The sequence below is a fragment of the Meleagris gallopavo genome, chromosome 4 (genome assembly GCF_905368555.1).
Source record: "Meleagris gallopavo chromosome 4, MGAL_WU_HG_1.1, whole genome shotgun sequence".
Lineage (NCBI taxonomy): Eukaryota > Metazoa > Chordata > Aves > Galliformes > Phasianidae > Meleagris > Meleagris gallopavo.
Window position 1 is genome coordinate 42,688,990 of NC_139407.1, and position 26,992 is coordinate 42,715,981.

At 37.1% G+C, this 26,992-nt stretch overlaps 2 protein-coding genes and 1 long non-coding RNA gene across 11 annotated transcripts in view; 2 read left to right on the forward strand and 1 right to left on the reverse strand.

Annotated features, from left to right (window-relative positions):
- FGL1 (fibrinogen like 1) overlaps positions 1–13,657 on the forward strand; it is a 26,843-nt gene extending 13,186 nt beyond the window's left edge. For 3 of the 4 annotated variants that reach the window (XM_085223066.1, XM_085223067.1, XM_003205789.5), the window contains 6 exons: positions 677–857; positions 4,325–4,484; positions 5,091–5,188; positions 6,337–6,425; positions 6,975–7,162; positions 10,873–13,657. In XM_085223066.1, the coding sequence (XP_085079192.1) occupies positions 677–857; positions 4,325–4,484; positions 5,091–5,188; positions 6,337–6,425; positions 6,975–7,162; positions 10,873–11,032 (876 nt within the window). In that variant the 3' untranslated portion in view covers positions 11,033–13,657. The remainder of the gene's footprint in view (positions 1–676; positions 858–4,324; positions 4,485–5,090; positions 5,189–6,336; positions 6,426–6,974; positions 7,163–10,872) is intronic. The other variant, XR_014883131.1, reaches the window with a different exon arrangement.
- Positions 851–26,942, reverse strand: LOC109367352 (uncharacterized). 3 transcript variants are annotated; one of them, XR_014883134.1, is made up of 4 exons: positions 26,648–26,866; positions 25,349–25,501; positions 22,566–22,632; positions 851–2,650 (listed from the first exon to the last, which is right to left on the reverse strand). It is a non-coding gene; the product is annotated as an uncharacterized LOC109367352 (long non-coding RNA). The 3 variants fall into 3 exon arrangements; XR_014883132.1 differs by having other exon boundaries at positions 22,566–25,501; positions 26,648–26,942; XR_014883133.1 differs by having other exon boundaries at positions 851–1,451; positions 2,513–25,501.
- MTUS1 (microtubule associated scaffold protein 1) overlaps positions 26,355–26,992 on the forward strand; it is a 112,009-nt gene continuing 111,371 nt past the window's right edge. For 3 of the 4 annotated variants that reach the window (XM_085223055.1, XM_085223058.1, XM_085223057.1), the window contains exon 1: positions 26,812–26,951. The gene's annotated coding sequence lies outside the window, so the exon portion shown is untranslated. Of the gene's footprint in view, positions 26,742–26,811; positions 26,952–26,992 lie in introns of those variants that run through there. The other variant, XM_085223056.1, reaches the window with a different exon arrangement.

Sequence of the window (26,992 nt, forward strand, 5' to 3'; positions counted from 1 at the left end):
CCTACATCCTTAGCTCATGTGATTAGAAGGTATGATTATATCAGAATTGCAACATCTTCCCTACTCTTGCATGACAAAATTATGTGTACAAGGCACAGTACAATACTGACTTTAAGCTTTAAGCTGTTAGTTTTCATGCATATATTTGCAGTTTCTTAGGGGCTACTTATTTTAGCAAGCCAAAGGAGCTCTAAATTTTACAGTATTTATGTCAGTGATCTTACCATTCTTATCATAAGAAGTACGTAACATAAAAGCATTTAAAAATGAACAATAAAGTTGAAATAGTATAAATATGAATTTAAAATTCTGTGAATTCTAGAATCTTAATGTTAGCAGCGTTTCTCTCTGGATAGTAAATATGTGTAGATGATAAGGTGACAGAAAGTAAGTGATCATTACAATAGATTCAGGTCTGTAGTATACTGAGTCCCATCTGCATGTTTACCAGTGAGGACTGGTAACAGAATCTCTAAAGAGAAGTTGTCTATGGCTGTACACTCTAGAATACCAAATCAGTTCAAACAGAGGTAACAGTTGAGGTGGAAGTCAACATAGGGTCTGCAGGGAATTGTAGAAAAGTATTTTGTTCATATTAGTTTTTATTTTCTTTTTCACATGTTAAACTCAACAAAAAAAATTACTTTTTTTTATAGTAAGATGCTTTCCTCTCTAGGTTCTACAGAACTGTTTTCAAGAGCAGCTACAACTTCAGGCCCAGGTGAGACTTCTGGAACATCGTGTGAAACAGCAGCAGTTAAAAATTATACAGCTTTTAGAGAAGAAAGAGATACAGTACAGTGACAGAGGAGATGAAAACAGTGTCATTGACTTGGGAGGAAAAAGACGGTATTCAGGTTAGAAATGACGCTATTCATTTCCGTTCATTGTAGTGATACCCAGAAGCTTTAGCACAATCAGGCGCATTGATGTATTGTCTTACAACTCACAGAAAATTGTTTGTTTCAAGCACAGTGTTCATCTCTTACCTAGGCCTGCTGTCCTGGGGAAAATATTTCCATCTCATGATACAAATGAAGTCAGGATTGAAGAGGTTTATTAATTTAATTAATTAATAGTGCATAATTAAAGAATGATCATTGAACAGTACATTTAGAATCATTATCAGCAATAAAACAGAGAAAAGGCAATAACAGGCATTTACAGAAGTTAGTAAACTATTACAGATTTTTAAACATCCCTTAACTCATCTCAAGAAGTTCTAACACATAGGATTTAAAACTCTTGGTCTATCTCAGTTCACATTTACACATTCTCAGGGTCCCAGGCACACACTTGCTCTTGCAGAGGTGGGTAACTCGGACCTCCTCTGGAAGTGCAGGTTCCCCAGTTCACACACACTTCATTGGAGATGGAAATCTGAGTGCAATGGTTTGTGTACCATCTTGCAGCCTGCAGTCTGCTAATCCATGTTTCAGTGAGAAAACATCCTAAAAGTTCACATATGAACATCTGAGGTCTAAAATCCTACTGATTGTTCCCCATGTCAATCCAGTAGGCTGCAGACAGGCTTTTTTGTGCTGTTCACTGGGAAGGATTAGGTTTGGAGGTAGTTCTTGATCTTGACAACTATTGGAAGTGTGCAATCTGGCTTAACTGGTTAGTTGTCTAGGTCTCTTACCCTCATCTGTGCACATCTACACATTTCAAGCTGACTCACTTTTCTTGGGAATAATCTGGTAGTTTCCTGGTTGTTTAATGAGCTTTATTGTCATTTTCAGAAAATATCATTACTTGCAATTTACTATTTAGCATTATCAGTTTAGAGGCAATAATTGTGTGAGTACAATATCTTTTTCTGAGACAGCATACACTCACATCTCTATCATGTCAGCTGTTGTTACCTTCCTTATGTTATCAAGATGGGAGTTGTACAGACACAGACATCTATGGTAACACAGAAGGCTATACTTGCTACAAAGAGCTATACCTTTAAAGTGGCCAAGAAAATCCACATTTTGATTTCTGTTTCTTTGAAATGAAATATCATGATGGAATTATATTACACAGGAGGTGTTATATATGACCTACTCATATGGTTGGTTTTTTGGATAGATTTTAAGACAACTTTTTTTGACAGAGATAGCCAAAGGCTTGATTCCACTTGCAGAATAATTTAAAGAAAGAATTTTTGAAGTTAATTGAAATATAATTGGAATAAAGAAATAAGAGACTTTAGTCTTTTTAGACTACCTAGAGACTTTTTTTTTGTATGAGAGAGCAATACTTCAGCATATATTCTCCATACTCTGCTAATTAACTATCTCATTTAGAGACAAGATGTCCCTGCAATACAGGAAAGATAATGAAAAGGATGGACACATGGTCAGCAGTTAAATTAGCTTAGTTAAATAGAAGATGCTCAACATCTAAGACCAAATTCAGAAAGTCAGCTGGCATAGAGTCTTTTTGCAGAATAGGTATATGAGTTCTAACCTGTAAAGTCCTGAAAGCATCCATATGAGCTTGTTATGATGGTGTCTGGACTCACCTTAATTATATTCTTTATGTTGCAATGGTGTGACCGAGTTAAATTCAGCTCAAGGCATCACTATTTCTAGAGTTGTAAAGTCCAGGATTTAAGTTGGTTTTGTATCCTCAACAGCATTTTGATGTTGGTTGGGTCCCTCTACAGTGGAAGAAGGCAAAGTGTGTTAACTTGTCATAGCTGGAGTAAGACTTAAACTCTTCTAAAATAATATATTTTTTAAATCCAAACAATAATTGGGTTGTAAGTAGACTTTGGGTGGTCTGATTCTTGGTTGGTGTTGGTTTCTAGTTGTCCTGTGCTAGGGAGTCTAAACTTCTAAGATATTCAATGCATGGGTTTGAATATAATTGCAGTGTTTTTGCTTCTGGAAGAAAATACGGCATATAAAAAAGCATCACGTAATAAAGCACCATTAAAGTAAAATTAAAAGCTGTTGTAAGTCTGACTTTGAATTTTATCTCTATATTTAATTACATATTCAGCATCCCAGAAGATTCGTTTGTTATTATGGTTGACATGGCTGAGTTCTTTGTTACTGGAAAAAAATATATATATTAAAAACACATTTAGCTGAAAGGTCTTTGTCCTTTCTTAAGTGTATTCTTCAGTTTTCTTTAAATTGATTCTGGATAACAGATCTAAGTTATTTCTAGTTTCTGTTGATAATTTTTTTCACTTTCCTAATAGCTTAGTAAATGCTTTCCCTTGTTGATAATGCATTATTTCATTCAGGCTGCTGTAACATTTTAAGGTCAGTAGATCTGGATAATTTGGGGGGAAGAAAGTAAATACGCTTGCTTAAAATTAAAATACTCCTAAGTATTTTGCTAACCTACTGAGAAAATAATGGATGCAAGAAAAGTTTTCTGTAATCCAGTCAAAATGTCTCTGCGAAGACATCTTAGTTGTCGTTTAAATAATATTTTTTTATGTTATAATTTGTCCAAATCCTGGCATAGTTATTTGTTTTCATTACAAGCTCTTTATATTTTCTATGTCTAATCTTCATTGATGTTTTCACTGAGAAGAAATGTTGTAGTTCATAAAGTTCCAAACTAGCCTAGAAGTTCAGCCAACATGTTCTTAAAGAATTCAGGGCAAATCTTACAGTTAATCAGTTTTACTTCTGCCAGGAAAAACAGAAATGTTGAAAACTATACTACTTTCCTGTGTGACTGCTTGATGGTAGATTACATATAAACAAATAACTCCTCTCATTTCTAAACTCCTTGAGGGAAAAGAGATAAGATGGTATGATTACGGTACTGTTATTTTCATGAGCTCTGAAATGCTGATTTACATGGTGATTTGTCCTTGAAACCATTGCAGACCAGACTGAAAAATGGTATAAAGCCAAATGTAACATTTTAGACACACACAACACTTTTTGTAGGATAGACTTCTGTGTATATTTGGACCTGTGTGGTACAAGGGACAACAGTATTAGGTCTGGTAATTGTTTCCTTTTTCTAACACTGGTAATTCCATACTCTCATATTTGGCATTTCTCCTGTACTTCTACATCCAGAAAGTCCACATCTTTGTTTCTGAAGATTGTGTAGCTTATATGTAGGAGAATTATGATTGTAACAGGATTCTAGTGTGGATTATACCATTGTAAATTAGAAGTGGCACCGCCTAACCCAAAAGAATTAAAGTCATAAAAATGTATTTGTGGAGGTATTTGCTTTCTATTAGCTTTTTTCGTATGTGCCTCTTACCTGATATGACTTGATTTCCCTTATTGACTTTTCTGGTTTTGCTAGTAAGTATGGAACTAAAAACTGTGTTCAATGGATGTTTTGTGAACAGACTGTGCAGAAATCTACAGTGATGGTCACAAGCAAAGTGGATTTTACAAGATGAAACCTTCCCACAGTCCTAATGAATTCCTGGCCTTCTGTGACATGTCTGAAGGGGGTGGTTGGACTGTTTTTCAAAGACGTTCTGATGGCAGCCAGAATTTCAATAGGTAAGTACTCGATTTGGTCATTAAAATTGGAAACAAACTGGATAAACAAGAAACCAGAAGGAGATAAGTTATTAACTTCAGAATTATATGGATAAACTATCTCAGATAAAAAGGAGGAATAGTGATTCAGTGGGACAGCCTCCAGATGAGATCATTTTTGGCTCTATCATAAACTGTCTGTATGATCCAGATCAACTCTTACGTTAAGTTACCGAAGTATTTAAGATGTAATTTTTTAAACTTTTATTCTAGCATTGGTCTTGTTGGACTTGAAGTATGCAGAGTGTAAGACAGAAAAATAAGTAGCAGAAGGCTAGTAAGATGATCAAGGGCTGGAGCACTTGTCATGAGGACAGGAAGTGGCTTGTTCAGCCTGGAGAAGGGATGGCTGCAGTAGAATCTAAAAGCAGACAGCCTGTGTCTACAAGGAGGTCACTAAGAACTGAGCTGTTTGAGAGATTGAGAAAAATAGGCTCCTTGCCATAGTGTCCTTAGGTTTCCTTTCAGCTTTAATTATTCTGTGGTCTGTGATTGTATGACAAAATAAATACCCAAACAAACTTATTTTTTTTGCTTACTAAAGTACTCATTTATACTGATCTACAGAGACTGGGCTGACTATGAAGAAGGCTTTGGAAATTTTGTTTTGACTAATGGTGAATATTGGCTTGGAAATAAGAATCTTCATTACTTGACTAATCAAGGTAAGATTTGTACTGTGATAACAGTTTTCTATTATTTCTGCTCCTTTTCTCTTTCCAGGCCATCCTATTGTTAGCATGAATCCTGAGTTGTGTTTGTTAGTCTGTATGAACTTTAGTTTTAAAAAAATTAAAATATTTTCTAATGAAAGCTTGAAAGCTCTCATTGGACCAATTGAATACAAGGAAATCCTTCAAAACAGGGAACAGTAGACAGGAGGATACCTTAAAACAATTCTCTCTACCATTCTGCAGTCAGGATGAGTAACAGTTTTGGTGTACTATGCTGTACCAATTCATTTAGTCAGAACTTTACATGACTGCCACATATGGTATTATGTGAGGGAAATCTAGGCATGTAATCTTGATTAGTCTAATATTGAAAAGCTATTTCAATTTTTCTAATAGTTACTCAATCTACAACAACTTTTGCATTCCTGTAGAATGCTGAATATACAAAAGCTATCTATTGACTTAACCAGCTAATGTGCATGGAGATCACTGCTGTTGTTTCTTTACTATTACTGTATATTTAAGGTAGCTCAGGTCTGTTCAAATATGCTGCACGTTAAAATTACCTACAATTTATATTGCAGCATAGATAAAGGCTTTGGGACTCATGGAAGTGTACAACATTAGATCAGTATGGTGGGAGATATATATACACTCATTTCTATTTCCACTTACATATATAGGACCGGATTCTCAGGTCCTGTAAATGAACATAGCTGCTAGAATCAGTGATCTCTGAAGATTTACACCAGCATGTGATCCTGGTTTAACTCTTATTTTCAGAGTGTAGAAATACTGTTTTAAGTGTACGCATATTTATTGAATCTCACTCTGCTTTCATCACTATTTCAAATGCCTTAATAAAACATAAAATCACAAAGCCTTTTTTTGTTTACATGCCAAAATCTATGTTGGAATAAACCTACAATTTTACAAGATGAATTGTGTGAATGAAAAAAACCATAGCAAGATGTACCTTAAAAGCCAAAATGAAAGAAGATTGAAAGAATATAATGATACAGATAAGATTTATACTAAAAAAACAATTAGTATTTTAATATTCTACTATATTCTCAGAACGGAGTATTTAGCAAGATAGGTTAGTTTTACAAAAATATTTTCTATCCTTATTTCTTAAGGAAACTATACTTTAAGAATTGATCTAAGTGATTTTGAAGGAGAACGGCGTTATGCACAATATACAAGATTTGGAGTTGCAGATGAAAAGGTAATAAAATCATTAATAATGACCAGTGGTTTTAATGAAAATGTGACTTTATTTAAGCAGGCAATAAACATACATGTGCCTTTCTTTTCATAAAGATTTATGCTGAGCCTTGTTAACAAGTATTCTTTCTTACAAATGGTTGGAATTTTCAAATGTCACAATAGTGGTTTATATGGATGTACTGATTTCATACCTTGTGGAATTTGTATGAATTTTAGTTTAGCTTTTTAGTTTTAGCAGTTATGGATGCAAGCAGTTTTTCAATTGTTATTATCAGCAATAATGGTGCATAATTTCTCTATGTACTCCAAACCAACTAATAGCTTTTATTGTTATTTCTACATAAAATTATGAATTGTTTTTACCCTGGTAAGCATCTATATATTCCTTTATTCACTAGTACAGTGTTTGAGTGGCATGACACTCCTGGGCATACAAATAGTAGCAAATGGAACAGGTTAGTTTCTTTGCAGATTTACTCCTTTACATACTGAAGGTTAAAGACACATTGGATTACTTTCTTTTTTCCTTCTTCACAATTTGCATTAGCACTCCTATCAGATGAGCTGTGGTGAATACTCTGGTACAGCTGGTGATTCCCTAACTGGGGGGTTTCATCCTGAAGTGAAATGGTGGGCTGATCATCGTGGAATGAAATTCAGTACTAGAGACAGGGACAATGACAACTACGAAGGCAATTGTGCTGAAGAGGAAAAGGCTGGTTGGTGGTTTAACAGGTATTTTGATTTTATATTTGCATTGTCTTTCTACTTCATGTGTATTCATACAATATCTGCTAGAAGGTAAGTAGACATCATTATTTATTATACTTGCAATCTATCCTTGACTGCTAGCAGAGATTCCAGTGCTGTTAGGACTGAGATTCACTTACTGCCCTGGCCAAGCTTATCTATGAAATAGTATTTGTCATAGGTCATTCTGTTATCAGACAGTAAGAAGGAGACAATTCTGTCCCTTTAAGGTAACTAACATTTACACAAATAGGTCATGCAGATATGTTCCTGTTGTACTTCATTCTTGTATTTCTCCTTGTTTCACTAAACCAGATGTGGCAGTACTGCTGAATAGCTGATGAGTTAAGCTAGTGCTGGGTTAACAAGCTGTAGATTTTTATCTGTTAACACTTCATTCTTGTTGTTCCTTCTATATCAAGATGGGAATGTTCTCACTCAGTTTCTGTCAGTGCACATGACTGGACTGAGAGGAAAATAATTTTAAAGAGGTTTCATCAAAAGAAATTTAAAACCCTACTTACCTATACAATAGCAATTCTAAAAGGAAGACTAAAACTGATAATGTTAGCAGCATATACATAGGCAGCTCTGTTGTTTCAAATACTTCACATATAAAATATAGCCATATATATAGCCATATAATATATGAACAGAAATGATCTATCTGGGTAATAGACAGCTTTAAAATACAGCTCAGAAAAGCACACTACTCTTTCATTCGATCTCAGTTCACTGGGCAAGAGCTGCCAGGCTGAATCAACTCCATTGTTTCTCTGTGTCATCCGTTGTTCCTGCTTTTAACTCCTTATTTTCCAAGTTCTGTTCCTATAAGTTGTCTGTGACCAGCACTACTGATATTAAGTAGCTTCTAGCTCACAACTAATAATTTTAATACATTTTAGGGGTGGTAGATCGGCAGAGCGTTTGAGGCATACAGAAAATATTCACGTGTAGTCAAATGTTCTTGCAGTTTTCATGAAAAAGAAGATATTTAAAAGGGAAAATAATCTGTGGGAGATACTTTACTGATGATATCAGTAAATTTAGAGGAGTCCACAACTTGAATAGTATAAAACTGTGGTACCATGACATGAGATTTATTAACTTAAATGACATTATTTTTGTCTTTTAAAAACTTAATTTTTTTAATACTAGGTTGGCCTGTACAGAAGAATGATCTCTCTGCAGAAGTAGCTCTACAACAGAACTTGACAGTTATTAATACCTTGTAGTTGGTGTTACATAACAACTAAAGATAGCTGACTCCTACCAGGCTAGTTCCTATTATGGATGTGTATCTGACATAGTTAAAGTGAGACTATATCTGGATAATGAAAATCAGTTGTAGTAGTAGTGTCTTGCTACTGACTTTGTTAAGCTTAACAGAAAACTGAAAGCTGCAAAATATTAGAGAATTGTAGTATCCTGAAATCCTGGCAGGCTCAAAGAAAAGAAAGCACTCAGAGCACAAGTATGTCATGCACAGATTAGCAAACACAGAAGAAATTAGTGCTCTTGGCTGGTTTGTATAGGAGCTCCCAGCTGTGAAGGTATTTTTTTGTAGCCAGCTCTATGCTATGTAGCCTAATGAAATATAGAAACACACAGATAATATGAATACCAAGGGATGTGATACAAGTGAGGCATAGAAAATAGCTCTTATCTCTTGATCCAACTCTGTATTTATTGTGGACTCCTGCAGAGAGAACATTCTTCTGCACTTGTTTGTAACCAGAGATTTTTGGCTTGGTATCCTGTGTGCTAGGCTCTCTCTGGTGCTACACTTAGTTCATAAGCTTTCCTTCTTCCAGGGTAATGCAAAGATCAGTAGGTTTAGAACTGCCAAATAAGAGCTTACAAACCCATGTGTACATGAGCTTATTCTCTCTCCAGCACTCCCAGTTTTAGTTGCAGAATGCATGGATGACCACAGTAGACTTGGCAGACATCAAGATGTGGCCATAAGTCTCAATCAGGCTTTGTGTCTCACCAATCTTCTGAAGACAGCATAGCTACATTCATGTAGGGCTGTGCTGGAGTCAATAAGTCCAGGCAGAAATTTAAATAATTCTTCAGGGAACCAACTCCATCTATCTGTATCTGTCACAAACTTAATACATTAACTCAGATAAAATTTCAGTGGATAATTGAGAGTTGGCTGTACTTTTGAAACTATTGCTGTAGGGTTTTAGGCTTTAAAAACTAGCCTGTTGACTAGCCTGTTGGAAAGAATGAAGGAACTTCAAGGTGACTGTTGACTTTTTGCTTCAGAAAATTGTATCAGTAGTCATATGCCAACTGTTCTTGCAGTATGGCCAGTTGCTTTTGTCTGCCTCCAGACTTACAGAATATATTTTTGCCATTAGTGCCTCCTAGCACTAATTAAGGGTTCTTATGGGCTCATGTTACTGCTGACAAAATCAACTTCTGACTGTTTCCATCGAAAGAAGTAAAAGAGGATTTATTGATTACAATTCTTCTAACAAAATCAGTTTTGATTTGAAGTGTTTAAACAAAGTGCTGTCTCAATTCAGAATTTGTGTGGCTAAAAAGATTGTTAGGTCTGATACAAGTTCATCATTATTAAAACCAAAGTCACTTTTGATATCTGCGATTTATAAGCTTTCAACCTATTTATTAACAAAAATAATTTTAAATTATAAGCAGTGAATAAGCATTCATGCATGAGAATTTTCCTGTGAGGCTTTTATCACTCTTTCTATTTCATTTTTCAAAACTGTTACTAAAGTGTAAGCAAAGCCAAGATTTGCCAGTAAAAATATCCATAAATTTAATTTGGACTGTTTTGTTTCAATGTTTTCTGAAGTCTGCTTTTGAAATACTGTGGTGTCTAACAACCAGATATTAACAATGCTTATGACAAAATTTTGAACTAGCAGGTAAGTTAGGCAGATTCATTGCAATGTGCTGCATAAGAAGCAAACTTTGCTCTCCATATGGTGACATGAAAGTAAACTTAGTACTTTCTTGTAGAAACCAAATGAGTATCAAGGTTGAGCTGGTAGCTAGACAGGCCTTTGGGGGTTTTGCTAGATTGGTTAGTTTTGTTTTCACTTAGCATGCTTAATAACCTGTAACAGCATTTGTTTCAGTATGTTAAACAGTAGTTAGTTCAGTCAGATAAAATACCAGTTCTGATGACTCATGGAAGTGGTATAGATCTCTTAAACTAAAGCTGTGAGATGTAATGCATTTTTAAATAGAAATCAACAGTTTGAAAGGCAAACTGATAGTAGTATTCATGTTTTGTCATGTAACACTATGTGGGTAACTGCATAATATCAGAAGGGCTGCTCTGGCACAATAATAAGCAGCACAGTATTTTCTTCCCAGAGTTTTGCTCTGCTGCTACATGTGACCTAAAGGATTCTGGAATTATTTGTCACTAAGACAGATTAACTGGCAGAACTCAGAGACCCACTAATGTCAGAAAACTTGTAGAACAGAAATAACTTTTGTTTCAAGGATGTTAAGAGTACTTGCAATTGTGCCCTAATTAAACTGTTTGTGTGTAGGGGCAATGCAGTCCACAGATGTAAATCTCTGCAATGTCAGACTGGGCTGTTAGCAACATAGTGCTCTTGTTTGTTTTTTTTTACTTGTGGGGAAATGGAAGTGCTTGCAACTTTTAGATGGGGATCTTATTCATCTTTTATTTACTTTTCCACCAGGTGTCACTCAGCCAACTTGAATGGTTTGTACTACAAAGGTCCCTATACTGCAAAGACAGACAATGGAATAGTTTGGTATACTTGGCATGGGTGGTGGTATTCTCTGAAATCTGTTGTAATGAAGGTCAGACCAACACACTTTGAACCAAATATTGTTTGAATATTTTATTAAGATTCATCTTCTAGCAAATGGATCCAAAGTAAAACAGATGGGCTATTACCAATGTCTATATAAATCTAGAGTAATTCCTCTGTAATAGTTTTCTGAGATGTACATGAGAAGATATGATTTATGAATCCATATGTACAAATACTTCTGCTAATGTGCCTATAGAATTATTTTTTTTTTATGGCAGAGTTTGCCTAGGAAAAAGGATATCTTTATCAACATGGAGAATTTGTCTTGAAAGGTAACTAGAAATCCTTTTACTTTTTTAATAGAAAAAAAGTATTGTCACTATTATGTCTCAAAAATTGAAATGGATTGTATTGCATCCAAAAAGGCAATTTAAATAGAACCTTTAAGTTTAGCTTCCTTGTGGAAATAGCTTCTTCAGAATTGTAGCAATTAGACAGATCAATACAATGGGAAAGGCATACAACAAAGGTGTCATGATGGAAGGACTGGCATGATAGAAAGGTGCTATAAAGAAAGGGAAGAAGATTGCTCATCCATATCAGAAGATTCCAGGTTTACAGGGAAAGCTTCATCAAAAAGGGATCTCCAGAAAGATCCTTTCCCACTGGCAGAATCAGCCCTTAAATGAAGTCTAAGAGGTGCAGCCAGGCTCCATCCCTCCTGGTCACACAGCTGAATTGCCTTCATCTGTGCTCTCAGGACTGACTGGGTCCTTTCCCCAGGTGCTCAACCAGTGGTTCAGGCTGTGACTCGACAGTTCCCATACAAGAACAAATCAAGGCTTTAGAAGAAATTGGTTGTCTGTAAGTTCCTCCAATTTATTTTGAACATGTTTTGTACATAGCATGCATCAAAAGAATAAAGAATGAGACAGGAAGCTGGAGGAAGAGAAGGGATGCCGTCAGCCAAGAATCATTTGAATTCATAGAGATGATCATATCACTTCAACCTAACGTTTTTTGATGGTTAGTAATTCTGCCATTCTTCTTTTTGGTAACCAGATAGATATTGTGGACATTAGTATACTAACATCTTTATCAAAAGACTGACTATTTTTAATGTAAGCTATGCTTTGAGTGTAGACTATCATAATGTATAGAGGGAATTAGGTTTCAAATGCAATCTAAAAATCTGGCATTTAAAGTTTCTTAGTACTTAAGTTCATAAAACCTTTCTTTTTTTTATGTATTTGTTAATCTCTACAGCTCTGTTTGAGTGCCCTTTTCAGTCACTTCTAAGTTCTTATGCTTCCAAGTTTCTCCTTTTTCCTCAGTTGTTCTCTTGGCTATCTGGGCCTTTCCTGTTCTCAAGTTACAGATCCATGTTTTCCTTGTACAACAAAAACTGCAAGGGAAACTTTGCCTAGCTATAGCTTGGGTGCCTAGCACCAAAACTGACTGTAGCAGTCAGTAACAACAAAAACAACTGGTGAATGTATGCTGCCATGGAGAAGAGCAGGCACATTCTCTAGGAAGCTACCTAATGAAATGTAATTCTGTAACTGGAAGGCAGCCTGGCCTAAGTATGTGTGCATATATATGTGCACATATATCTATATATGCATATATTCAGCATTCAGTATTAAATCATTTTTAAATCATGCTACTATAAAAGGAGAAAGATTAATTCCTTGTAAAACCAGGGATGACATTATGTAGAAATTGTAAAAGCTGGAAAAATTGGCTCATTTGGAGAGTATTAAGACAAATCGCATAATGTTTAATTGAAATTAAAGACAGACTTACTAACACGTATGAATTGTGCTCAAGTAATCTGCAGTAATGCTTTTTGTTTGCTTCAGCATAAATTCCTCCTCCTTTACTTATGAGAATGTTAATGATATCCTTCAGCTGATATATTTTGATATAAAATTTTATTCCTTTTCTCTACTGGATATCATAAAAACTAAGGAGGAACAAATCTTTGCTCATTTTAAAATGCATTTGTATGTTTGTTTGGACTGGATATTCTTCAGAACAAGGACATCCTACCTAGCTGTTCGAAAAGCACCTCACATATTGCTAGTGGTACACAAATACAGTATTTAATTCCTACCATCTCTCTGTGGCTTTTCCTTGTGCAGTAGATCACCTTGGCTAGATAAAAAACATGTGAATGATGTAATTCAAAATGATCAGAATTCTCAAATATACAAACTCTTTACTTTCAAAGAGTGAGTATAAACAGCCTGACATGGGCTGTTAGTAATTATTTCCTTAGCAGGTATAAACTTGTTCTAGGGGAATCATTATTCTTACAAGATAGCAGAATAAAGGTGAGGTTGTTGTTGAGGCATTAGAAGGAACAACATAGTAACTCCCAAATAGTTGAAAATGAATACATACCACTTGATATAAATCTTTAACCCTAAAGAAAAAGAATCAAGAGTATAACAAGTAAAATATATTGTCTGTGATGATTTAATAATGAACAATGTGATCAGAAGTGCAACTGTAATATTTGTTCAAGAGAAATATAATTGTATTTTCAACTGTCTGTCTCCTTCCATTTGCTAAACATTTTGGAGATCAAAACAATAAGAGCTGTAATGTAGAGAATTTAAATTAATGGTTAAAGACCCCTTTGTCCTATAGCACTTCTTTTTAAATGTCCAGTATGCACAAATAAAGAGCTGAGGCACTAAAATCTGGCCTACTTATTTACAGTGGAAATTTTTCTTCAGCTTTGCTGTATGCGTTCCCAAAACTGTTATTCCTAACACCAATTCTTGAACATCATTTTTAAGTATAATGTTCTGTTCTGTCAAAGCTATTTTTCATTGCTTTTAGAAAAATTGTATGCTCAGAAAGACAGCTCAAACAACTATTTGCTAGGTTTATCAAGTTCCTTTTAATTCTCGTTTGATCAAAAAGAATGAAAATTTGTGTGTGTGTGTGTGTGTGTGTGTGTGTGTGTGTATTTTTAAGCTTTAGCAGTGGGTTTTCTTTTGCACTTGTGAAAGTATTAAGAGCAAAGAAAGTATCCAGGGAAGTATTCTATATCTAGATTTTCAAAAGTTTCCACTTGTTTCTGTCTTGTTTTAATTGCTTAGAAAGAAAAAAAAAACAAAAAAAAAAACAACAAACCACACACACAAAAACAGAGCTGTTAAAAACTAGGGTTTTCCTCAGAGTACGTCTGAGAACAGGGGAACTAGCAGTGTTCCAAGCATTCAGTCAAACTCCATATGCAGTAGAGAGAATTTAAATGTACAAAGAGAAACATTACAATGTTTGTTCATCTTCATAAGAAGATTAGACAAATCTTGACAGTGATGGTGGCTTGAAAACATTGTATTTCATCCAAAATCATTCTTTCCAAGTCCCTGTGGCCCATTTCAACTTTATTTAGTGCAGGATGAAAGCCAGCTTACATTGCTTATGTGCTCAGTTAACTAAGGCAATTCCTCTTAATTCAACCCTAATACTAAACAGATTGCATCAGAAATATAACATTTATCCAAATACTGATTAAACAACTGTGGAGCCAAATTCATGTATTTGGTTGCTTACAAAAGAACTGATACACAGCCCTTGCAAAAAGAAAAACCCAACCCTGTAGCTTGCTCTTCTCTGCCCTTCTTCAGCAATTTGTAATAATTGTCCGTTTCTTTTGCTTGCCTCCTATTGAATCTAAACTTCCTTTATTTCTTCTTAATGATAATCAAATATTTAATCTCACCCATTTGTCATGACCGGTGAATACCTGGGCTTAAGGAACACTAGGGAACACTGAGGTTCTGCAGAAGCTGAGCAAAGGCTTTGAAGTGCTAATTGGTGCACCTAAGGAATCTAAAATGGCAATTAGGTCACTAAAGTGTTCTGGGAATCAATGTCCTGTCTCATTTATAACTAGATGGGACAGTATTTATTGTAATGAGAGTATCTGCCCAGCACTGTGGGCATGAAGATAAGCAGATTCCTCTTAGAAGTATGTCGTTCTCACAAAAGATTATCTAAATTTGAATGCCTTCCAATTTTGTTGCCATAGCTGAAGGTCCCCAAGTAATTATATTGCCATAAGAGCCACAGGGCTGGCTCTTTCTTTAACATGATGGTCCATAACAAATTAGCTTAACGAAGACAAGTGATAGTAGAAGGGCTTTGTTAGTGATATCCTGCACTAGATGGTGCTCTGTACATGTTGTATTTTCTTAAGCAAATGCTACGTTTCTAAACTGGTACTAGCACTTCTCCCCATTAAGTTATGTAAATAATTAAATTACAGGAAAACAAATCAAAGGTGTTAAAGTGAATGCCTTCCATTTCAAATATAGATCGTATATTTTGGTGAATTAGCAGACAAACAAATCTGCAAGTTCCACACAGTACCTAAGCTAATGTATCTGTACTTCTGTATTCCTGCTATGATTCTTCTGCTCTTCTCTGTTCTGAAAAATATGAAGAGATCCTATCTCAACTACTGTTGAATTTGATGTCACCTTACTGGAGTGGATCCCATCTTTCTATTGTAACACAAATGGTACATTTGAGTGTTCCTCATGATCAGGTGACTAAGAACTTGTGATATCAGCAGGATAAAGTGAGAGTGCCTGTGCCAAACTGCAGGGAGAGCAGTAAGTCCACCTCCTACAGAAATGCCATATACCTATCTGGGAAAAGCACCTTCTCTGAAATCAATCAGGGAGTACTCAGCAAATGCCTTACGTAATTGCTAGGAAGTCTTGCAAATCTTGCTTGATAGGCTAGTGTTTAAGTTACTATTACTAACGCTTGCAAAATATACATACATTCTATCTTGTGATAAGGAGATTTTATTGAGTTTCCTTTTTTTGTTAATAGTTTTGAATATTAAATATTTGATTAAATATGTTAAAATTTGAATTTTAAATATGCCATGGAGGTTTTTACAGTAATTCTCACTTAAATTGGTTAGTTCTCTGTCACCGAATCTTCTCTATTTCTACTATGCAGCATGATTAAAAAGATCTCAGTGCAGTTCTCATCTGTTCCTCTTATTGCCTCTTCCTGACAAGAGGCTTAACAGCTTCAGAGGTGTGTTCTTCCAGATAGGTTTGATTTTTCTTTTTTCTTTTCCTCTGTACTGAGTCAGAGGTACAGAGACCAAGTCACTCCTATAAATTCTAAGCAAAAGGTTTTATGGTAGTGAAGGAAGGGCTTCCTTTTTATGTTTATGATTGGGGAAAAAAAAAAAGTCATTAATATTTGCAATCCATAGTAATAACTTTAAATTCTACTTTATTTTTCTTTTTAAGTCCCAACAGTAAATGAAAATATTTGAGCTTTTAAAGCTGGAACAAAAGTTTCATATTAACAAGATACTAACAAGAAAATAAACATTAAAGCATTACATATTGGATGCTTATCCAGTCACATAATCTGCAGTTTGATTTTTTTCTTAAGGATGAAAAAAATCCCATGCAAATCAACTGAGTCCAGTGAAGTTACACTAGGGATAAATTAGCTCTATAATCTGCTCCTCAAGCAGATCATTTACATTGTATCCCAAAGAAAACACAGCTGTAACAACAAACCCTTTCTAGTATTCTACCTCCTCATTAGGAAGTTCTAATACATATTCATTATATATCATTCTATAGGGAATGCAGCCCTGTAAGTTTGTACATGCTCTGTAATTCAGAATATACTAATATCAACAACCTTTTCCTATGCTGCCCAGACAAAAAATCTTCATGTATGTCCAGTCAGAGCTGGAAAGAACTAGGGCTAGAAAGAAAAACGCAGCATCTCTGACTTACTTGCCGATACATGTGATAGCAGGCTATATGCTCACTGAGTACATCTCATAATGTCTCTGTCATTTGTGCTAATTAGCCTTCAAAAACAAAATTCAAGAGAAATGAAGACATCCTGCAGCTTTTCAAACACCATTGCTAAAAGATGTTGAACGAGCATCAGGCTGTTCAACGCCCTGAAAGAATAATAATGTTACCAAATTCACTTGTGAGGTCTTCTGGTACATCACAAAGTGATTGGAAGGGAAATATGGACCTCCTTGGCTAACAACGGTACCACAAAGATTCCAGCAAGTGAAATTTAATTTATATGGACATTTACCATTGTTTCTCCCTTGATGGTCATCGTCTTCATCTAAGACTGCCCTAAAAAATACTGAATTCTGTTCCACAGACATAACTTATGAAAAGCTCTTCCAAGAGAATACAAAAGACTACCTGTTTCACAAGGAAACATGCTGCATTACGATTCTTCTCACTATCGCTGAGAATACAGATATTTTTGAAGAACTCAGTGGAAGCTGATGTCTGGCAGCTGCCCTGTCTCTGTTATTTACCTCCTTTATTTTACCTACAATATCTTCTTTCAGCTGAATAGTGCTGGAACCAAAAATGTAAAATGAGACTCAAGAGAAGTCAGCTGCTAATAAAAGGTTCTACTGTCCTGTCTTGCTGACCCACTAATTTAAATGCAAGCAACTCTGATGTGATACCAGAGAAAGCCTTCACTGGAGTGTATTCATGTTTAATTATTAAAAAAACAAGTTTCAGTCTTGGAAGTGTGGTATAAATCCTCAGCAATAAATGTGTTTCTTAGATTATCTGATAAAAATAAATATTTTAAGCAAAACTTGTATTATTGTTTGAAGGGAAAAAAATAAAATACTGCAGTATTGTTTATTTCACTATTTTACCCATTTAGGAATCCAACTAAAGTGGGAGGAGAACAAGTACCAAATTAAATACGTTTTGTGGGACATATGCATTTAGAAAGGCAGAGAAAAAATGGGACCACTCTGATCCATGGATCTCATTTTCTTAATATAAAGAATAAAAAGCAAATGCATGAAGAAATGAAACTTAAAATTCAATACACAGCTATAGGAGTAAAAATGTTTCCCCCATCACCTCTGATTTTCTCTGCAGCACACAGCAAGTCCCTGAACCCTTTGATATTCTCTACTTGTGTATGAGAGAAATATGGTTTACCTGTTTTACAGAATACTTTGAAACCTGCTGAAGAAACATGCCATTCAAGACTAAATCTCATTCCATTTCATGGTTAGGCTGCTAGTTATGTCTGATCCTTGTGATAATCAGGAATCCTAAGATTTTTCACCTGGATACAAGTTTATTAGCAATGTCTAAGGTTTAAGGTAGCATAATGCCTCAGTTTGGGAAGCTTTTTGCAGGGTAAGGAATTTGGTCTCTGGGATAGGTGTACTATGGAAGTATATTGGGGTAAAAATGCCCAAAGTCCTCTCTGAAAAATTACCTCTGCTAGCTAACGTCCAGGCTTTGTATTTAAAGGAAAGAAGTGCTGACAGTAGAAGTCGTCTCCACTACAATTATTGTCTTCAGTTTCTTCACCGGTATGTTAATTAAGGAAATCTGCAGCTTTAGTTCCCACAAAGACAGCAAGACTAAAGAGCAGGAAGTAATCAGCTTTAGCTGGCACCACCATCCATTATATCAATATTCAGAGAGAGAGAGAGAGAGAGGATCAGTAACTCTTAATGTGAGCAGTTCCTGTTATAACCGTTTAAAACCCACTGCAAGCTGCTCACAGTAAGTTGCAAACAAAATCCAGAAGTCAATGTGTATACCATCCATATTATGTATGGCATTTTACAGTCTTCTGTCATGCATATAACGTATCATATGATGAGATAAACAGTCAGACATACGAGGATTCCTCAGATAATTCTAATAATATGTACGAGCTTATAAAATGCTATTTGTTGCTACCATTTGCATTTCAGATTGTGGAAAATTATAAAAGCTGACAAATGCTCACTAATAGAAGGTTGAGCAAGAGATTGTGGTTAAGGAGGGCGCCGTGTGGGACAGCAGGGATGAGTACTCTTCTGGAGCGCAAGCCAGCTCTGACTCAGAAACTCATCACAATAAAAAACATGCATGTTTTTTATAATCACTTTTGAAAGTAAACTGACTTGTTTCAGAAGATTCTGATGTTGCATCTTGGTGGCTAACTTACATGCTAGCCTTAAGTTTAGCTAAGAGAAAGCAAATAATTAGCAATGAAGTATTTAATTCCTACTGCAACTTAAATTTTCTTCCTACTATCCGGAACTACCGGGCTATCAGAAAAAGGAACTGAAGTGATAACAAAGAAAGAAAGAAACTGCCCACACAGTGTTAACATTAATGACTTCATAACTTCACGCTGAACTTTTTTTCTTGTTATAGTTCATTATACGTTCAATTAATCTTTAAAACAGCACAATAGACAAAATAATGCATGCTTAAAACATTAATCGAAAACTTATCTAGTCTATCAAAAAAACCACTTATTTACACTATCTTTTTGGTATGAAATAGCAACACAATGTCCTAGATGAATCCTACTGTATTTCAGGTGAGGAGTGCTGTATATACATAATATTTGCAATACCTTTTTTATTTACTTGAAATTTTCCAAAGATGGGAATGTTCTTTTTACTTCAGATGCACCTGACTCAACAATATATTTTGCCCAATTTGGAAAGTCAAGGGGCTTGAAGGGAAATCCTTGACAGGAATATATATTTTTTTACTCTAAGGTCTGCCTGGCCATTAAAGTTATGCCAAGAACAAGTCTCCATGCTATTGCAGTCAAAGTCTTTTTTCCCTAGCTACATTTCTTTGACTATTTAGAACAAGTATTGAAATGGGGAGAAAAATAATACTTAATCAAACCTATTCTAAGAAAAATAAGGTTTGGTTAAGACATGAATTAGTGTAAGAATACCTCTAAATGATCCATGCTGCAATACAAAAGCATGGACTAAAACACATTAAGTACAAATGTAAAAAAGGATTTTTTCTCCCATTGGATTATTTCACCCTAAATTCTGTGTGTATTTTCCCATCCCATCCAATTTTTATGCATGAAGAACAGCATTCAGTATTCCTCAAAATCAAAAGTACGTGCTGTCCTTTCATTAATGTTGGAATTCATCTGTCTATACTCAGGAGGATGGGAAAAGAGATGAGGAAACATTTTCATTCTCTAGTTGTCTGGCTCTTCACCTTTAACAGTTCCCTTTTGAGTAAGCACTGTGAAATCCTGTCAAAGGCTGCTGCAGTGCAGCTTCCTCAAAGCGTTGTTTCCTTCTATCCTGTCTTACTAAGGTTCAGATGGGAACATCTTGTTGCCACACAGAACTGACTTCAAGCTTTTCCTCCCTATTTTATGGTGCAAGTCTCTGTGTGGAATGAACTACCTTTATCACAATTACTGTTATTTCTCTATTGATTCTGTCCCATTACATACACTATAACTAGTTTGACATGGGACTACTCCAACCAGTATGAATCCTGGTATAATTTGCAGTAACAACGTATTGTGTGTATAGTGCAATATATTTGCATGCATAGAGATCTGAAATCCACAGAAGCCTATAGAAAGACCATTACTCTTAGAGCAGAGTCTAAGCTAAGAGAAGCGTGGCGCACTAAACTGTCTTGTGATCTCAGAATTGCCATGAAGTTAGCCCATACTAACAACTGGTAATACATCAGCTGATCTGCAGAAATTGTCAGCATGCATTACTTTACATTTGCTATACGTAAGTTAGCTTAGCCTTTTCTCCTGTCAGAACAGGTCACATCACCAGGTCTTTGCTGCTGGTGAAGAGCCTATTCATCCTCATGTGCACAGTTGCCACCAGTGCAAATGATACTGGCTAAACCCCACTAACTTAAATCTCACACTCAAGCCTCACATGAGGAAGATGCTGCAATAGCAGTATTATTTATTTGTTCCTTAAATCATAGGAAAGTCACAGAAGGAAGTAATCTTCAGTGCCATTTAAATAGCTAACCAGCTACAGATAAGAATACAAATGGTTTTGCTTCAGCAAAATTTATTTTTTCAAAGCACTAAGTCCGCAGTGGGCCAGCAATGAAACCACTTTCTCCTACTTCTGCAATACCTCCACCAGCAACTTGTTTGGACAGTTTCTCCATTTATCCTCTAACTTGCAATGGGTCCCATAGAATGGCTGAAAATAAAGATTCTTAATTTTCTTTCTGTTCAATGGTTTCTTGATATCTACAAAGAATTTCACTATTCTCTTAGGAACTCAGCAGGTACGACTGCAGATCTTCATATTTTGGCAGTATATTAATCCCTCAAACATCTTTTAGATACAATCCATAATTTAACCTTTCCTAGCAGCCACCATTCCAACCAGTACACTTCTGCAAGGTTTAGCCATGCCCTCACATAGCTGTAATATCCCTTCTCATTCCCTTGTCAAAGGCAATTAAATTTGCAATTATACTCACATGCATTCAAAATTCTGCAGTGTGCTGGGCCCTCCATTCACTATATAACCTTTTGTTTGCTTGCTTTTCTATCAGAATACACAAATAGCCATGTTTGGAATTTTTGTATGCATTTCCTTATGTGAAAGCTAGCTTAAAAATAACATACGTGGAAAATATCGAAGGATAACAACTGCATGTACAAAACAGTAAATTTATCATTCTGCACATGGTTACACAAGCTCATGAAACTGAAACCATGGAAACAAGGGGGAAAAAGTAGTCATTTTATGTCAACTAGAAAAAATAATAGAAAAGTAATTAACATATCTATAAGAACAATATATAAATTGTCAAAAAATCATTACTATAAAGAAGAAAAAAAAAAAACAATCCCTATCTAGATTTATCAAAATACTAATAGGAGTAAAGTAGTTGAACCGTTATCTTAACTCCACAGAAGATTAAAGTTACTGTCTTTCTTATAATTGTATTTGTCATAAAAAAAATTTCCAAAGATTATCGATTGAATTTCTTCTTCAGAACTGTATTAAAAGCCACAAGTCAATTCTTTAATGTGCATTTAGGAAAAAATGGAAAGAATAAATAATTAATAACACATACAGTGCACGGGTTTGTCTCACTGATAATGGCTTGGAAAGGAAGAATTTTATTACATTAGGGAATCAAGTGAAGTACAACTGTCTAATGCTTAAAGCTTTAAAAATATTTTCTGGTTTTTCACCAATGCTGCTTATAAGTATAGGACTCAACCTTGCTTCGTTGATACCATATGAAGAAAAATTTTTACTTAAGGGATTAATGAGATCTGTGAGGGATTAAAGAGATCTGTGAACTGTTCACCAGTGGATATACCCACAGCCTGTCTACTTTCGAAACGTGGATGAGAAATACTAAAGATTCTTACAAGACAATTCTTTTACTTCCTGCCTTTACAGGTAAAATCACGAGTAAAATTACAGGATTCAGTGCAAGTTACCATCCAGCAACACTGTCAGCAGGGCTATTCCTAATGATTTTCTCTTAAGATACATCATCAGCATGTTGTCAAAACAGGAAGTACACTGTTTTATTCACATAGGCCTCAGGCAAAAAAAATGTAATATGAATGTGAAACGTGTGGTAAAAAAAAAATTAAAGAATATTCATTAGTAATTGAGTGTAAGAAGATAATGAAAACTTTCAACTGTGCTGCTATACATTTCTTCAACCAAAATTGGCACTGGCCTCCAGAAAGGTTTGCTTTATATTATGAAATACTTTAAACATAGTCTGCAAGAGCAAACGACCGGGAACAGTACTTACCACTTGCCAAAGAAATTGAATATAGTTATTGACATTCATTACATGTCTCCACTGGCCCTCTCCCCACCTTAAAAAAAATAAAATGAAAAATCTCAACAGAGTATGCTTACCTCCAGCATGCTGGAATTTTATCTGACACAAGTCTGCCTCACAATGCCATGAATTACCAGTGAGCACACCACTGAACAAGAACAAATCCACAACACAGTGCTCTCCCAAGCACAGCAAAGATAAGTCTTATCCACAACAGACTATCTGTTGCAGTGTTAAGAGCTGCAACTCTCAAGTTCTGGCATTGGTTTCCTAGCCCACAGCTCTGAGGCAGGTGCCCCCACACCAGAAGCACCAGTACCTTGGACCAGAATCTCTAACAGGCAGTGTAAGAAGCACCTGAGCTGCCAGCTCCTGATACTGAAGTTACAATGTTCTTGGCATCTACAGCATTTGAGTTATGCTGAAGCACTGTCTGCACTTGGACTTCAGTATCTTTCAAAAGCATGCCAGGAGGAAGGCCCAGCAGACAGCAGCTTAGAAACTGCAGAGTATTGAGGACAATACTGAATGCCTACCTCTCACTTCCCAGGAAATTCCCTTCATCACCAGGCCAGAGGCTACCTTGGTGGAATACCCTTCATTCTGCCTGCTGGAAAGCTGTTATTCTGAACAAACTAATCCACACTCATTGGGACAGAGAAGCAAAGCATCATTTTGCAACGCAACAATTAGAGTCTATGGCTCGGAGTGGGGAAATTTGAATTTCAGTCCCTGTTACAAGGCAGTTTTTTTTAGCCAATTACCATATAATATTAAAGTACAGTGCAACCAACCATTAAGAGTCAGGAGTAGAAAGGTAGTTCCCTAATAACGTATTCAAAACCATCCATTACACTGGATACCAGAAGAACTCTGACTTGGCCACCCTGTGCTGCTGCATTTTTATTGCTATTGATGCTCAAGTTACCTAGTACTATTTCAATATATTTACACTTGCTGCAATCATATCTATTATTAAAGACAGCCATATGACCATCTCAGCATAGTGTATCTTTCTAGCCCTTTCAGAAGTACATGTGGGGCCTAAGAATACAGACATGCAGCCTATGTTCTTCTTCATCCTTTGCTCTGGATTTTCTAATTCTTTACTTTATTCCTCGTAGTTTTGGATGCCTTTCCCCTTGTTATCATTTGTATTTCGTTTCTCTTCCTTTTTTAAGGTTTTTGTGCCTTTCTTACTTTTTTCTCTTTTCCTTCCCTCCTTTTAAATGATTAGGCAGCATAATACTTCATTCTTCATCATACATTTACAGGAAAAAAAGTTATAGAAGAACTGAGGAGGAAAAAAAAAAATCAGAAGTCATTTAATTGCTACTTAACAACAGAAGAAAGGGGTTTTGTGAGGCTGTGATCAGAATAACTGTTTTCCAACAGCTTTTGATTGGAATCCCAAGAAAGCGATCTCCAAGGGCAAATGATGCAATAAACAAACAAACAAACAAATAAATAATTTTTTACAGATATCAGTGGCCTTGCTGATTTCTTCTCTTTCCTGGCATTGAAAATCCTTGGCCATTTATTTGAAATCCTTCTTGATGGGATCTGACAAACATTTCCTCTATGTAATGATTTCTACTATCATTCTCAACCTGAATTCCAGCCAAGTTGAATTACGGAAGATTTTTATGGAATGCCAATGCAACTGTTCCCAAATTCCCTCACTCTTATCTCAGTTTAGAAGAATCTAAAATTCATATTTGTTTTTTAAGCTGATTTCTTTTTCCTTAATTACTGTTGTACAAAAGGCCTAGACAAATAACTGGAACATGAAAAATGAAAGAGCAAGTTGCAGTGGAACAGTCACAGGGTACAGTGAAAGCACTGTGATTTTTGATGGGATAAAGATCAATATGACAAGCTTTCAGATGTAGCAATCTGTCGATACTTTCCAGACCATTCCCACAGTAACAAAGACAGAGGCATTTTCAAGTTGTAACCGAGATTAGCTTCCATATGTACAGTTGGAGCCATGCCTGTGAACTTTGCTAAAAGGCCGGCTATGTAAACTATCTATCACTCAATTTCACATGAGCAGTAATCTAATGACACCACAAAAATCTCACAATGTTCCTTGCTCCACACGTCCAGCCACAGCAACAGATGCCTGACAGTGTGCTTCAGCTGCAGTACTGAAGGGTTTGCCTTCCAAGGGCTGAAGCACTGTACAGACTCACTGAAAGACAGACATTATTCCCTCTTGCGGTGTCAAAGTCTTCAATGCTCAGCCTTGTAGTCTGACAGCACTCTTGGTCTAATCCATCTCACCAGATTTGCAGTCACATGTAAATTCAAACCCCATGCATACTGCTGCTGACTCCATTCTGGATGTACTTACCCATTAAGATGGGCAAGATCGCTTCTTATGGATAGGAATAAAATATTTTGTTTGTTACTACTAAGCTAACCACAGTAAAAACAAATAGTCTTCTTTCATGTGGTGATGGAACAAAGTAATCATGCTGTATCCCTTGTTTTAATTAGTAGGTTGAAGGATTTAGTGTCTTCCTGGCTTGTTCAATTCTGAATCATATTCATCTTATATAAATAGCCAGCAACTGTATATAGTAGCGGAGGATGGAAGGAAGGTCAGGGAATTAGTGTGATGTCAAGCATTTCCTCTGGAGTCACCAAATCTGTACAGATTCCTATTTGGGCACATAATGAGCAGCAGGGTGCCTTACTGGCACTGGAAAGCTTCTCCACCCAGACGTTATATAGGCAGAGCTTACCTTCTGGAGATTTGTAAAGGTGAATGATTTTCCCTCTGTATCTCATGTTATGGGCAGACTCACTGGCTGCACACACAACTTTGGTTCCTAGTCTCCAAAGCACCTCCACACGGTCAAGGAGTCTGACACGAGCCACAACACACTCGCTGAAACCTGCAAGGCATGAGGAAAACAGGTGATGTTCATTAATACTGCACAAAGCATTTGTTCACCCAGTCCACATCCTTCACAGGAAAAACATCACTTCTGATTTAAAAAACAAAAACAAAAAACAAGAAACAGTTTTTCACTCACAGCAGTGCTGAGACACAACACTCCTTTCCCTGGACTCAGGAGTGCCTGATGCACGGACACTCTCCTTCCTCTGGTGTGGCACAGGACACAGCTGCAGTTACTCCTCCATACACCCCTGAAAAGGGAGTGCAGGCTCTGCCACCACTCACACAAGAGAAGCACAAAGAGCAAGTGACACGAGGTGCGAAAAGGAAACCGTCTGGATGTGGTGCTCAGGGACATGATTTAGCAGAGGGTTGTTAGAGTTAGGGTAGTGTGGTTAGGTCATGGTTGGACTCGATGATCTTTAAGGTCTTTTCCAACCTGAGCAATTCCATGATTCTATGATTCTACGGCAGTTAAAGCTGTAGCAGTTGTCACTGAATGCATAAAATTTGTTTCCATTCGTATCCTGTTTTGCATAAACTCAGCACAAATCTAGCAGCTTATGCCATTAAGAAAATGCAGCTCAGGCCTTTCAGCACCGCTGCACACCATTAAGCTCATCTCCGGCCCGTGCAGCTCCCGGCTGGCCTTGCAGTACGACTAGGCACTTTCCACGGTGCCCCATTTGGGACGGGAGCACCGGGCCCAAGGAGGCGAGCAGGTGTGAGCGGGGCTGCGAGAGGGCGCGCGTCCCGGCCAGGCTGGGCCAGGCGAGGCGAGGGGAATGCGGTCCGGCCTGCCCTTCCGCTGCCCCGGGTTAATGATTTACTCTGGGCCGGGCTGTCGGGCGGGCCTGCGAGGCAGCTGCTCGCGCGCTCTCATGACTTGACGCGCCGTGCGCGAAGCCACGCGCGGTTAAACAAAAAAGAAAGAGGAGTTCTGCAGTCATTGGCCGTCACTCGCAGCCCGCGCTGCTCCGCTCGCGCTGCAGCTCTTCCCGCCGCCGCCTGAGGGGAAGGTGCCCGCTGCGCCCGGCCCGGCACCGCCGAGAAGCTCCAACGAGGCGAGAGCGTCTCGGAGCTCCTTCCCTGCTCGCCGGGCAGTATTTTTAGTCGCTGACCCAGTTCTCCCGCTCTCTACCTGCGCCTCTCGCGGCCATCTGCGCGGCACGGTGCGACCGGGCCCCCTCCGCGCCCCCCGACGGAAGCACCGCCCAGGGGCGGCCCGGCGCCAGGTGAGCGGAGCGAGGGGCGTCAGGTGCGGCCGGAGGGCGGTGCGGGGCCCCTCGCCGTACGGGACGGGCCGGGAGGAAGCGACGGAGCGGTGCGGCTGCGGGGTGCGCTGGGAGGTGGGCGGGCGCCGCGCCGCTCGGGTCGGACTTCTCAGGGAGCGCCCGAGCTGAGTGCAGGAGGTAGCGATCTGAGAGCCGGCGCGAGTACTTCAGGTTTTAAAAGTTTCTTTTTAATTTTCGGTTAACGGGAGCTC